Source organism: Triticum aestivum, chromosome 6B, assembly GCF_018294505.1.
Source record: "Triticum aestivum cultivar Chinese Spring chromosome 6B, IWGSC CS RefSeq v2.1, whole genome shotgun sequence".
In the NCBI taxonomy this organism is placed as follows: domain Eukaryota; kingdom Viridiplantae; phylum Streptophyta; class Magnoliopsida; order Poales; family Poaceae; genus Triticum; species Triticum aestivum.
Window position 1 is genome coordinate 199087102 of NC_057810.1, and position 15079 is coordinate 199102180.

Consider the following 15079-nt stretch of genomic DNA (forward strand, 5'->3'; position numbering starts at 1 on the left):
TAGACAGAACTTGCACTTATATTTCCATCTGGCGTGGCGGCATTCAAGTCCCAAATCCCAATGGTTCGTTCATGCACAAGCCTTGCTAGAAAAAAAACATCGTACAGCACAATCCAGCATCAACTGTTGAATGTACATATCAATAGTACGATGATAAGCCACATGGGTTGGACGAACTACAAGAATATCTGCATGCCCATGGCATGTGGTTTTAAACATTCAGCCCCCAATCACGCTTTAGCCTGAACCACCAGTGCCTTTCAGAACCTCGTGCACCGCGGAAAAATCCAGGTCACCAAGTCCCAAGCTTCTTGCTTTCTTGAATGCCTGAGATCCAGTGCGTAGTTGCATGTTTATTAGCTTTGTTGTAATGTTTTGAAGGTAGGGGGGGCGGGGGCATACCTCATTGGCAGCAGCTGCCACTGGCATGGACACGGCATTTTCATCTCCCAACGACAGAGCCAGCCTCATATCCTTCTGCTGATGTTTCAGGGGAAATGCTGGATTGTAGCTGCCCTGCAGCATTGAAGGCCCTTTCATCTTGAACATCGGATTTGCGATTGCACCGAGATCCTGCAAGTCAAAACATAACCATGGTTGTTTGATTTGGTAGTAAAGTAAAGGAGGTAACAGCAGGGGTGTTGCATAACCAAGCACGGTACCAGGACATCAAGAAGCGTCTGGGGGCTCAACCCACTTTTGTCAGCCAAACAGAGTCCCTCAGAAAAAGCATTCATCATACTGCAGCAAAAAAAATGTCACTGATGCATTATTGCAGTCGACGGATTTACGTCCCCGAAGGGCAGAGGAGATGATGTGGCAGCAACTAAAAGAGCTCATAGATTTCTGGATGTTGAACAAACGTAGCAAAAATGAAAAGCTCATTTAGACGAGAAAGCTGTAAAACCCTATTTGCAATGGAGCAGGTTTTAGATCCGTACTAAGCTTGCTGGCTATGAATATAAAGATTTTCAGTAGATTGCCATTCTGCATAGACTGAGGTGCGAATTCACAGGGCAAAACAGTAACCATATCTACTGCACTGAACTACTAACAGATCAGTTTACGAAAGTATCAGCGGTCAAGCTTCTCAGTGGTATTCTGCATACTGATGTTTCAGATACCCTGGATATGAGGCTGGCTAATATACGATGTGAAAATGCAATGCTGCTTGCAGTTACTACACTTGAATGTTTTGCTGGTGTGTACAAAGATGGTCACCTTCCCATGATCATGTTGACCACCAGTTTCATCTTTGCTCCATTTCCCATCTCCCCCAGAAAGAACGACTTCTTCCCAAGTACATCAAATGCAGGGACCATATCATCATATAGTGCCTGAAACATTCAAGGAGTGGATCCAATTAAGCAAACATGAAATCCTAGGGGAGTTTAATTGCATTATGCATGGTAGATATAGCACTACCAATTTACACCCTAACGGTTAAAAGAATCACAAGGATGCAAATTGGTGGAATTACCCAGATTAAGTATCAATTTTGAATCCACACTCAATGTTCGATGTACTAGATACTAATATCTATACCATATCTCCTAGCACTTTGTAATTTTATGGTGATTGATATCTCCACCCTACTAACTTTAATAGCTCTTCTGTTCTCTGGCAAGTACTTCAAAACTACCTACAAAGAGTCACTGACACTGGTATACTATTATGTCAACACTTGGCGGGGAGGGGGGGGGGGGGACCAAACAGGCACACATAGGCAAGAAATTATTACGGGCACTAGAAGGGTGAATATTGCCAAGAGTTTCACTGTTTTTTGCTACAAGAAATAACAAGGAAAATATTATGATCATTATACCAAAATCACCACCAGCAATCAACCGAAAGAAGAGAGCTGGAGATATTGAACCATCCAAAACCAGTAATACAAAGACCAAAATATGGCGGAAAATGTTTCTAGTAAAAATCTTTGTTTTAAGCACAATTTTGTGAGTGAATTACCTTGTCGCCTGCAGCAAGAATGACCAATTGGCCATCTTCAGCTGGCTTCTTGCTCCCTGAAACTGGAGCTTCAACAAAAGCTCCGCCCTTTTGTTTAACCGCCTGCAAAACATTTTATCAAGGAAAGCTCATTGCACTAAACACTAATGGTTTTACTAATGACAGTAGCCAGTCTAGTCATTGATATATGCCTATTATGTGACTCGTCGGTTTCCTCTTTAAATACGTCGACACAAACATTGGAGATATTCTTTTAGTCCAGCATATTCTACCTGTGGTCAGCTACAGTATATTTATCTCTGGTGAACTCTATTCACAAGTAGATACAATAAAATGTAACCCAACTATCTGAAACATAACCTAACCCTCTGAACATGCCATCAATGATCCAAAAGGCAAGTAATGGGTTCACAACAGCTTAATCAATCAACTTGAGACTAGCACCCAATTCAGGAACTCGGGATTGAGAACCAAAAGAACACAACCTCACCCTTTTCTAGTGTGTGATAACAATGCCCAGCCAAAGAATGTAACCAATCTAGTCATTGTGATGACGAAAATAAAGAGGGAGCGGGGGGGGGGGGGGGGGGGATTTTCTCAAAATTGATGAAATAAAAAGGGCAAAAGGAAAACCATGTTAATTGGAGAAGAAGGGAATAAATTCATAAATATGCTAGAAATATATTAGGTTGATACTGTCAACAAACAAGGACTAAGATTTAGCATTTGCTAGAAACACAAATTTAGGCAAATGCAATATGCGTGACTTGTATTCATCTATTTGTTCTTCACCATACATTATGAGAGCGTACAATTCGTTATATCAAGCCCACTATTGATCTAGGAATGCATCGACTCCTACATCTCTTCTCACTTATGCTTCAGTATTTGGGAATTCATCTATTTGCGCTTCACTATTCCATCGTCTCCTACATCTCTTCTCACTTATGCCTATGCCGATTGGGTTCGCTGTCCTACTCCTTAAGCTTGCTGCTCAACACGTCGATTCTGCAAATGCTTGGGCGATGATATCATTTCTTGGTCTTCCAAATAAGAACGTCACGAGTCCCAGTCTATTGTGTAAGCCAAGTACCATGCCACAATCACGATGTCGCTAAAACATGTTGGTTATGCCAGCTGCTGCAGGAGCTACATCATCCACTTGCATACTGTACATTGTTTATTGAGACAACAACAACATGGAATATTTGTCCGTCAACTCAGTGAAGCACCAACGGATCAAGCACATTGAGGTTGATGTTTGTATTCTACTCGAAAAAGGTGACTATATTAACTAATTCTAAGCATGCTGACATGTTCGCCAACGGGTTCACAGCGCTAATGTTCATCGAGTTCTGTTCCAGTCTCAACATCCAGGAACCAGCAGATGCGGCTGCAACTACACGAGCATCCAGTCCACACGCTGCTCGCCTCATGGTCATGGGTATGATCCAACTAGTTAGAATCCACATCCTCATTATATTGCTGTTGGTTATCATTCCACATATAAATCACCCTCCCTGCCTCGTTTAGTATAATTGATATGCCTATTATGTGACTCCTCAGTTTCCTCTTTTAATATGTCGACCTACCTGTGTCCAGCTACAGAATTTTCACCTCTGGTGAACTCTATTCACAAGTAGATACAAAATGTAACTCAACTCATCTGAAACATAACTTAACCCTCTGAACATGCCATCAATGATGCAGAAGGCGAGTAATGAACTCACAGCAACTTAATCAACTTAACCCTCTGAGCACCCGATTCAGGAGCTCAGGATTGAAAACCAAAAAAACACAGCCTCACCCTTTTCTAGTACTCCTATGTGAGAACAATACCCAGCCAATCGAACTTACAACAGTACACGGAGGCAGACAGAAATGACACCTGACTGTTACAAAAGCCATAAGCAATAAGAATACCTCGCTTATCTTGCAAGAAGTTGCAGCATCGACAGTGGACATGTCCACGTAGCCCTTGCCCTCTCCGATTTGCTCGAGCACGCCATCCTTGTCGAAAACAACCTAGATGAATTCGACAGGCCAAGAAATGGGGATATCAGCGACAACAACGGCATCCGCAACGCTGGAATGAGAACAAAAGGGTTCCCGGCGTCTCTTAACAGATAGCGCGGCGCTGGGATCGGAGAGCATGGCGATGGTGTACTTGCACTTGGCGACGACGGACGCCGGCGTGTCCCCGACGGCGGCACCCATCGCGACGAGCTCGTCGCACTGCCAACAAATATCGCCACAGGTTCTCGAGATTATAATCGGATAAAAACAAAAGGGGACAGAGCATGGCATATGAATCGATCGATCGATCGATCTGCCAAACCAAAGACGGGTGGATCGGCGAATCGGGGGGCGTCGCGTACCTTGGAGAGGGTCCGGTTCCAGACGGTGACGCGGAAGCCGTGGCGGAGGAGGTTGGCCGCCATTGCCTTGCCCATGATGCCCAGCCCCAGGAAGCCCACCTCCATCGCGGCCTCCCTCTCTTTGCTGCCGCTCTGCTTCGTCTTCCTAGCACGCGGAAGCCGTGGCGGCGGAGGTTGGCTCCTCTTCTCTCTCTCTCGTCCCTTCTGCACGCGCACCCGCAGCCGCCGCTAGCGACACACACTTGTGCTCCTCCAGTCCAGTGGGCAGCCGCAGGCTCCTGCTCCTCGCCGATCCCCTCGATTTTATTTTTTAATTCTATTTATCCTTGACGTTCGCTTTATCCAAGAGTTTCTGGTGCGCTGGGCATCTCCATCCAGCAGATTTCTTAATAAAACTCTCCCACCTCAATAATAGTTTTCAGATTATTGCGGATGGATTCTTTTGCAGGTCCCAAATAAAACTCTTCCAATATTTATTTTTCTCTGCGTGAACAAACGTTATGAATATACTTACACATCATTGTCATAAGTCAAACATCCATTTGTTTTTGCGACATATAAGTCAAACATCCATACTGCTCAAGTTCAAAATTTAAAGGCAAATTCAAAATCAAACATGACAAATAAACAAATCAAACATAGAGCACCACTCATTCTCATTTTCGCTCCCGCTAGGCCAGCACTAGTTGAGCACAACAACGATCCACTAATCCTACTGATCCACCACTAATTAGTTGGTACCACTTCGTCATGGCCAAAATACGTAAGCGCGATATATATGTCGTTTTCTCCCTTATTGTCGCCGTCAACCGCTCGTACAAGCCGGAGGGTCACCGACCAACGTTCTTCTCAGTTGGCGTCCCACGCGATGTCTGCCGCCTTTCCCATGTTGGCCTTGAACATCGCCCCACGCCGCTACCACACCCATGCAGCTGTCCACCTCTCCCTAAGCGCGGTTTGTGATTCGCCACCCATCGATCCTTCACTCAATCGAGGTTGCACGCTGCCGCCACCTGCCCCTCCACATCACGCCTTGGGGTTGTTGGTTGCCAATGCTGACGCCATCTGCCGCCCCCGAATCCACGCGTTGTTGTTGGCTGCTAATGCCGGCGCCATCTGTCGTCGTTGAATTCGCGTGTTGAGGTGCATTGTTGCTGGTTGCCAACGCTGGCGCCATTTCCTGCTCTCGAATACTTTCCCTTGAGTTACCTTCTGAAAGGATCGATATGGTTGACTAGAGGGGGTGAATAGGCAACTACCAATTTCTAACTTTTCTCCACAAATTAGGTTTAGCAACAAATAAGTTGTCTAGATGTGCAACTACGTGAACAACCTATATGATGCAAACAACCACAACAACAAGTGCAAGCAAATGATGCAACACAATATAAACTTGCACAAAGTAAAGGGAAGAGATAACCACAAGTGGAGTCGGTGGAGACGAGGATGTGTTACCGAAGTTCCTCCCCTTTGGGGGGAGTACGTCTCTGTTGGAGCGGTGTGGAGGTACAATGCTCCCCAAGAAGCCACTAGGGCCACCGTATTTTCCTCGCGCCCTCACACAATGCGAGATGTCATGATTTCACTAATGGTGCCCTTGAAGGCGGCGACCGAACCTTTACAAATAAGGTTGGGGCAATCTCCACAACTTGATTGTAGGCTCCCAGCGATACCATGGAGCTTCACCACAATGGAATGTGGCTCCGAGGTGACCTCAACCGTCTAGGATGCTCAAACACCCAAGAGTACCAAGATCCGCAAGGGATTAGTGGGGGGGGGATCAAATTTCTCTTGGTGGAAGTGTAGATCCGGGCCTTCTCAACCAATCCCTAGAAAATAAGCAAGTTTGATTGGCTAGGGAGAGAGATCGGGCGAAAATGAGCTTTGGAGCAACAATGGAGTTTGGGGGAAAAGAGGTAAGTCAACTTGGAGAAAAAGACCTCCTTTTATAGTGGGGGAACCAATCCAACCGTTACCCCCTCTTCAGCCTGCACAGAGCGGTACTACTGCTCAGTGGAGCGGTACTACTGCTGGTAGCAACGGTACTACCGCGACCACCAGCGGTACTACCGCGGAGACTGAGAGCAGAGGCATAAGAGGGAGAACGGGAGAGAGAAAGAGAGTTCGGGCGGCACTAGTAGCAGTGGTAGCCGCGGTACTACCGCTCACGGGTGGTACTACCGCTGCTACCACTACTAGGGAAAAGCCTAGCAGCAGCGCGGGTTTTAGGCCTATCAGTAGCGCGGGCAGGAGCGCTACTGATAAGGCGCTACAGTTAATGCTTAGCAATAGCGCGCCTAGACCCACGCTACTGGTAACTTGACTTAGTAGTAGCGCTCCTTCAGAAAAGCGCTACTGGTAATTAGTAGTAGCGCTTCCCCTCTCCCGCGCTACTACTATTATTTAGTATTTTATTTCTTTTTTATTTCATGTTGTATTCATACACCTTTACACAAGTTTTCATACAACAGGAATTTAAAGATTGTTTTTACATAATAATGAGTTATTACATCATGGGGTGAAAGAACCGTGGACTAGTTTCAAGTGGATGTCCATCCACTTGAAACTAATCCGCGGTTCTTTCACCCAATGATATAATAATATCATCATCATCATCATATCATTAACAACTTATGAACGCTGCTACACAGATGACAAACATTGGACGATTTGCAGACGATGTAGCACAGGAAGCCGTTCACGTGAAAAGCAAAACTGAACAACACCGTTCGATCCAACATCGTCCAGCTATCGGCCAGGGTACTGTCGTCCGTATAGTAGTTTCGACAACTTATCATCATAATACATCATTGTCATATAACACCTCCTCAAGATCATCGTTTTCATCATTGACATCACATAACACTTCCTCGAGATCATCATTATCAACTCTAACACATTACCACATAATAAACATATTGTACCTCATAGGACCTATTACATTCGATTAAGACCTACTACATTTTCTAAGGTAAAATAGCAAAAAATAAGATAGCCCCTGACTCTCCATTATGGAGAATGGAGATTAGCCTGTCTCCAATTCTTGCCTTTCGCTGAATGTTACTTCCAAGAACCTCCTTGCGAATGTCCATACATTTCTTCCATTCTTTGATGAACATGTGTTCACGGGTTTTAGAAATCCGATATGCACAGGTGAGCTCCGTAGATTTACTTGGCAGTATGTTCAGAACTGAGAGGCGACCATGCAGAGACATCAGATGAGGCACACAATCCATCGGGAGTTTCTGTTGAAAAACATAATAATAACTTCGTAGTTAGCAATGATGTACTAGTTTTAGAAGTATGCAAAAGATGCACGTATATCGTAATAGTAAAAAATCTTACCAGGGTATCTCCAGAGAAGTTACTGTGGTTCAACACATGCACTAGTGGCACGTATTCACCATAATTTGGAGGAGTTCGATAATAGTTGTAATTCTCAAGAAGAGTACAAAATGCGATCAGATGATTTTTCTCCTTATACGTTAACTCGGTGCCATCGGTGTAGTGGGTTTTATCTACCATCTTCCGCACAGTCTTTGAAGAATCAAAATAAACTGTCAATGGAAATAAGCTATCAACTATTTTGAAATAAATAATATAAATTAGTTAATAACTATGTTTGAGAAACTCACATAGCGGTACAATCGGAAGCGTATCAACAAGGACCCAAATGTCCATATTGTCTTGCTCAATGTCAGGATCACCAAGATCCATGGTGACAATCATACCCTCATAAAAACCATACATTTTGCAAAGTGCTTCCCAATTTTGGCGACCAAAATAGGATACGCTCTGAGCATTGCACAAATTTACTTCAAAATCCATATCATGATGGGTCCTTAGGTGTATTTTCTTTGTTTCGAAATTTTCATGGTCTTCAAAACCCATCCTCTCCAAGACATAGCGTCTTGCATGGCATGAGATAAGCTAGTCGAATTGTAAAATATGAAAATTAGACATTGAAATAGTTGAAGTCATGCTTAATTACGAAAAAAAACACTTGTAGTTGTTGTGTACCGTTTCACAATCGAAGGTCTCCTCGAGCTTAATGCTGAAGCGCCGATCTTTGTCCAGCCGAACGAACCTGTCACACATACCTCGATCGTCGTGGCACCAGCTACACTCTCCCTGGAGACTGTCGTCATCCGAGTACGATATTTCCTACGTTCATAATTCAAAGATTAAACTTGTACATATTCTAGCACAAGTTATGTCAGAATTCACGAAAAAATCCGGCATGACCTTTGCTAAAAAAGGACATATCAAGCGCCTGAAATTTACCAGAACGGAAATTAATCAACACTCCGGCAAAACATAGGCCACTCGGAGATGTAAACTGAACATGAAGGGCCACTTGGGCAACCACATATCCTATTTGAGCAACAACACAAGATATACATCCCGAATAATTGCTTAAACTAAAAAATAACAACAAATATGACATGTTCAACTAGTTTTATTAATTCAACTAGTTCTTACTAAATATAAACTTACTATAAATAGAAAAAAACTAGTTCTTTCTAAAAATAAAGTAGTTCAACTAGTTATATTAATTATCTTACTAAAAATACATTAGTTCTATTAATTCAACTACTTTAACTAGTTTATTAATTTACTTACTAAACTAGTTATGAACCCTAAATTAACATCTACTACTACTAAAAATCTAGTACTAACTATATTAACATCTAGTACTAGATATGAACCCTAAATTAACATCTACAACTACTAAATCTAGTACTAATTAGTGGCAGGGGGTGGGAGGAGGGCTGCCGGCGGAGGGAGGAGGGCGGCGGCGGAGGAGGGAGGGGCGGCCGCAGGCGGAGGGAGGATGTGCGAGGAGGAGGGAGGAGGGACGGAAGGAGGGGAGTACCTCGGCGGCGGACGGATGAAGGCGGCGGCGGCGGCGACGCACGACGACATTATCGGCACGGGGGGCGAGAGTGAGAGTGTGAGTGAGGGTCGGTCGTGTGCGTGGGGATAAGGTAGGGATAGTTGTAGCGCGTTTGCCGAAATGCGCTACAGATAATCAGAATAGCAGTAGCGCGTTGCACATAAACCGCTACTGCTAAGTGTAACTATACAAAAAATACGTCAATGCAAAAATACATTGGCCATCAATGATCTTTTTGTGTACAATCTGAATTGTCAATATGAGTCCTATCCGATAGGAACCGGAGAGGACTCATATTGTGGCCACAAATTTTACACATAGAGTTCAGTGAAGACCAACTGGTTGTGGTAGTTTCAGAAATAACATATTTAAGGTGGTAAACACCCTGTTCACGGAGCAAGGTGGGACTAAACTTGTGGGCTGATCTTAGCAGTAGCGGTTTTCCCACAAGCGCGCTGCTGCTAACTTCTATAGCAGCAGCACTATTCAATAAAGTGCGCTACTGCTATAACTAGCGGGGGGGGGGGGGGAGGTCATGGCAATTATAGCAGCAGCGCCGTTTGCGGTGGACGCGCTACTGCTATTTTCCTGTCAGCAGCGCGTTTCCCTAACACGCGCTGCTGCTAAATAGCAGTAGCGTGGTATTTTAGGGAGCGCTGCTGGTAAGATTCTGTGTATAGGCTTTTCCCTAGTAGTGTACTGCCGCTACTACTGCCGCACAACCCGACACGAGAAGAGACGTCCTCGAATCAAGGCGGTAGCGGTGCCGAACCAGGATGGTACTGCCGCCGATGCACCCAAGCGGTACTACCATTGTAGGAAAGCGGTACTGCCGCTTGAGGACCATGGGCAGTACTACCACGCTGGCGGCAGTACTACCGCTATCTCCTCACAATCTCCACTTTCGTCGAAACCACAAACTCCAAGGAGAGGAAAGGAGCTAGGGGTGCAAAAATGAAGTGTACGTGTTGATTCCACCCTAGCCTTTCCAATGCGGACCCCCTCTTGATAGTACGGTGTCTCCTATGACTCAAGTCCACCAAAACCGAAATGAAAGAGACTACACCGTCTCCACTTTAAGCTCTGAGGGGAAAGAATCGTCTCGTGCCAATGAATGAATCTCTGAAATAATCAATGCACGCTATTAGTCCGCAAAAGCATTGTCATCAATCACCAAAACTACTTAGAGAGAGACATGCCCTAACATGTCCCCTTTTTGGTGGATTGTTGACAACACGGGATTTGCACAAAGGAATAACATGGGAATAAGTGAATCCCAAAAACTACAAAATATAGACGGGCTCCCTAAATGTGTGCACTTAATTAGAGGTGCCTTTGGAATGCAAAGTACATACATTAGGATCAACACTCCCCCTATATTTTATAGTCTGACAACATTTGCATCAAAGATGAGACATATATGAGCTAGAATGCAATAGGGTAGCAGTGAGCAAAGTATAAAAAAACAGGAGATAAGCATGCAACTCACATGCTACCAAAGTACTCAACATACATAGATAATAATAGGATAGGGTAGCATATGTCTCACACCATATGATAGAGTACCAGGTCTCACGAGCACAAGCCAAACCAAAGCAAAAGACAAGAAAAGAGTTTGAGAGAGAGAAAGACAAGGCAAATGAGACACACTCGCAACTCGGCAAATCCCTAAACTCTCTTCCCCTTTGGCATCGAGACGCCAAAAGGGAAAGGAGTGCTGCTACGGCCTACGGCCACAGGTGATAGCACAACTGACGATCTCCATCATCACATCCCTGCGTGATCGCCCGCTCCTCTGTCATTGGCAGGGGCTGCTCGGTGTGTGAGTCTGTCCAAGGGTAGTGCAGCTGAACCCACTCCTCCTCATCAGTGATCTTGCCCTCAGAACTGCTGGCTGTTGCACCAAACTAACGCATGAGCTCCTTGTGGCGGCATCTGGCCTTCTTCTCGGACACATGAGCCATATACTGTCCATGAAACTCTATGCAGAAAAGTTTCTTCATCTTGCGCTTGAGCTTCTTTGCCCATGAGGGCTCCGCTCTAGAGGGCACATAGTCCTCATCATCGTCAGCATCGGCCTCTGCCTCAACCTCGTCAGCTCCTGACGAAATCCCAGACTTTGGAACCTAAGTGCCCCATTTCTCCTTCTTCCTCTCACACTTAATCTCATGAGGGACCAACTCGCCAGTCTCCAGCACGACACCAGGATAAGTGTGCTCCCAAGCCCTCTCAATAAGCAACATGAGAAAAGGAGCATAGATGGGGCACTTGCGTCCAGAGATAGCAGAGACAAGCTCAGACCACATGCCATGAGAGATATCCAAGGAATCTCCAGTGTTTTCTTCCTTCTCATGCTGACAGAAGAGTAACATGTCCATGAGAAACGAGTGAACCATATCCAAGTTCCCAATGCGAGGGAAAAGAGTCTCCCTAAAGATGCGATGAAGGATGTCCAGAAGGGCAGGCAACTCATAAGTTTCCATCTGCGTCTCAGGGTTAATCTTCAAAGTGCAGTAAGGCCAGAGAGGTTGCTTATGAGTAGAAGTTGCATTGCGGTGAGGACGAAAGCCAACCGGGTTCTCAAGTCCTTGATCTTCAATCCCAAATAATTCCATGAATGCCTTCCATTTGACAGACAGAAGTTTGCCATTTGTCATCCACATCAAGGTCCTTTCTGCATCAGTGCCAAGATGGATTGTGGCATAAAACTGGGCCACCAAATCCGCATCAAAGTCCTTGTTGAACTCCATGATCTTGAGAATGTTCAACTGAGTGCACATCTACAGAGCTTCGCCAAAGTAGGTGGGATCCTTCTGTTGGGGAACGTAGTAATTTCAAAATTTTCCTACGCACACGCAAGATCATGGTGATGCATAGCAACGAGAGGGGAGAGTGTTGTCTACATACCCTTGTAGACCGTAAGCGGAAGCGATAGCACAACGCGGTTGATGTAGTCGTACGTCTTCACGGCCCGACCGATCAAGCACCGAAACTACGGCACCTCCGAGTTCTAGCACACGTTCAGCTCGATGACGTCCCTCGAACTCCGATCCAGCTGAGTGTCGAGGGAGAGTTCCGTCAGCACGACGACCTGGTGACGATCTTGATGTTCTACCGTCGCAGGGCTTCGCCTAAGCACCGCTACGATATTATCGAGGTGGACTATGGTGGAGGGGGGCACCGCACACGGCTAAGAGATCCAAGGGATCAATTGTTGTTGTGTGTCTAGGGTGCTCCCCTGCCGCCATATATAAAGGAGCAAGGGAGGAGGAGGCCGGCCCTCGGAGGGGGTGCGCCAAGTATGGAGTCCTACTAGGACTCCCTAGTCCTAGTAGGATTCCACCTCCCATATGGAATAGGAAAAGAGGAAGGGAAAAGGAGAAGGAAGGAAGGGGGCGCCCCCCTTCCCTAGTCCAATTCGGACCAGACCAAGGGGAGGGGTGCGGCCACCCTTGAGGCCCTTTTCCTTCTTTCCCGTATGGCCCAATAAGGCCCAATACGTATTCCCGTAACTCTCCGGTACTCCGAAAAATACCCGAATCACTCGGAACCTTTTCGATGTCCGAATATAGTCGTCCAATATATCGATCTTTATGTCTCGACCATTTCGAGACTCCTCGTCATGTCCCCGATCTCATCCGGGACTCCGAACTCCTTCAGTACATCAAAACTCATAAACTCATAATATAACTGTCATCGAAACCTTAAGCGTGCGGACCCTACGGGTTCGAGAACTATGTAGACATGACCGAGAACCGTTTCCGGTCAATAACCAATAGTGGAACCTAGATGCTCATATTAGCTCCTACATATTCTACAAAGATCTTTATCGGTCAAACCGCATAACAACATACGCCGTTCCCTTTGTCATCGGTATGTTACTTGCCCGAGATTTGATTGTCGGTATCCAATACCTACTTCAATCTCGTTACCGGAAAGTCTCTTTACTCGTTCCGTAATACATCATTTCGCAACTAACTCATTAGTCACATTGCTTGCAAGGCTTATAGTGATGTGCATTACCGAGAGGGCCCAGAGATACCTCTCCGACAATCAGAGTGACAAATCCTAATCTCGAAATACGCCAACCCAACATGTACCTTCGGAGACACCTGTAGAGCTCCTTTATAATCACCCAGTTACATTGTGACGTTTGGTAGCACACAAAGTGTTCCTCCGGTAAACGGGAGTTGCATAATCTCATAGTCATAGGAACATGTATAAGTCATGAAGAAAGCAATAGCAACATTCTAAACGATCAAGTGCTAAGCTAACGGAATGGGTTAAGTCAATCACATCATTCTCCCAATGATGTGATCCCATTAATCAAATGACAACTCTTTTGTCCATGGCTAGGAAACATAACCATCTTTGATAAACGAGCTAGTCAAGTAGAGGCATACTAGTGACACTATGTTTGTCTATGTATTCACACATGTATTATGTTTCCGGTTAATACAATTCTAGCATGAATAATAAACATTTATCATGATATAAGGAAATAAATAATAACTTTATTATTGCCTCTAGGGCATATTTCCTTCAGTCTCCCACTTGCACTAGAGTCAATAATCTAGTTCACATCATCATGTGATTTAACACCAATATTCATATCCGTATATGATTAACACCCATAGTTCACATTGTCATGTGACCAACACCCAAAGGGTTTACTAGAGTCAATAATCTAGTTCACATTGCTATGTGATTAACACCCAAAGAATACTAAGGTATGATCATGTTTTGCTTGTGAGAGAAGTTTAGTCAACAGTCTGTCATATTCAGAGCCGTATGTATTTTGTAAATATTCTATGTCCACAATGCTCTGCACGGAGCTACTCTAGCTAATTGCTCCCACTTTCAATATGTATCCAGATTGAGACTTAGAGTCATCTGGATCAGTGCCAAAACTTGTATCAACGTAACCCTTTACGATGAACCTTTTGTCACCTCCATAATCGAGAAACATCTCCTTAGTCCTCACTAAGGATATTCTTGACCGCTGTCCAATGATCTATTATTAGATCAAAATTGTATTCCTTTGCCAAACTCAGAGCAAGGTATACAATAGGTCTGGTACACAACATAGCATACTTTATAGAACCTATGACTGAATGCATAGGGAATGACTTTCATTCTCTTTCTATTTTCTGCCGTGGTCGGGATTTGAGTCTTACTCAATTTCATACCTTTGCAACACATGCAAGAACTCTTTCTTTGACCGTTCCATTTTGAACTACTTCAAAATCTTGTCAAGGTATGTACTTATTGAAAATCTTATCAAGCGTCTTGATCTATCCCAATAGATCTTGATGCTCAATATGTAAGTAGCTTCACCGAGGTCTTTCTTTGAAAAACTTCTTTCAAACACTCCTTTATGCTTTCCAGAAAATTCTACATCATTTCCAATTAATAATATGTCATTCACATATACTTATCAGAAATGTTGTAGTGCTCCCACTCACTTTCTTGTAAATACAGGTCTTTCCAAAAGTCCGTATAAAACCATATGCTTTGATCAACTCATCAAAGCGTATATTCCAACTCCAAGATGCTTGCACCAGTCCATTGATGGATTGCTGGAGCTTGCACACTTCGTTAGCATCTTTAGGATTGACAAAAACTTTCTGGTTGCATCATATACAACTCTTCTTTAATAAATCCATTAAGGAATGCAGTCTTGACATTCATTTGCCAGATTTCATAAAATGTGGCAATTGCTAACATGATTCAGACAGACTTAAGCTTCGACACGAGTGAGAAAATCTCATCGTATTCAACACCTTGAACTTGTTGAAAACCTTTCGCAACAAGTCAAGCTTAGTAGATAGTAACA

The 15079-nt window shown here is 44.4% G+C and overlaps 1 protein-coding gene across 1 annotated transcript; it reads right to left on the bottom strand.

Moving 5' to 3' along the window:
• Nucleotides 1–4702, bottom strand: LOC123136555 (glyoxylate/succinic semialdehyde reductase 1). The gene is made up of 8 exons (XM_044555958.1): nt 4347–4702; nt 4093–4203; nt 3892–3993; nt 1969–2070; nt 1222–1337; nt 663–741; nt 403–573; nt 1–327 (listed from the first exon to the last, which is right to left on the bottom strand). The coding sequence occupies exons 1-8, from the start codon at nt 4449–4451 to the stop codon at nt 238–240; spliced, it is 876 nt and encodes a 291-aa protein (XP_044411893.1). The 5' UTR covers nt 4452–4702; the 3' UTR covers nt 1–237.
• Nucleotides 4703–15079: the final 10377 nt, after the last annotated feature.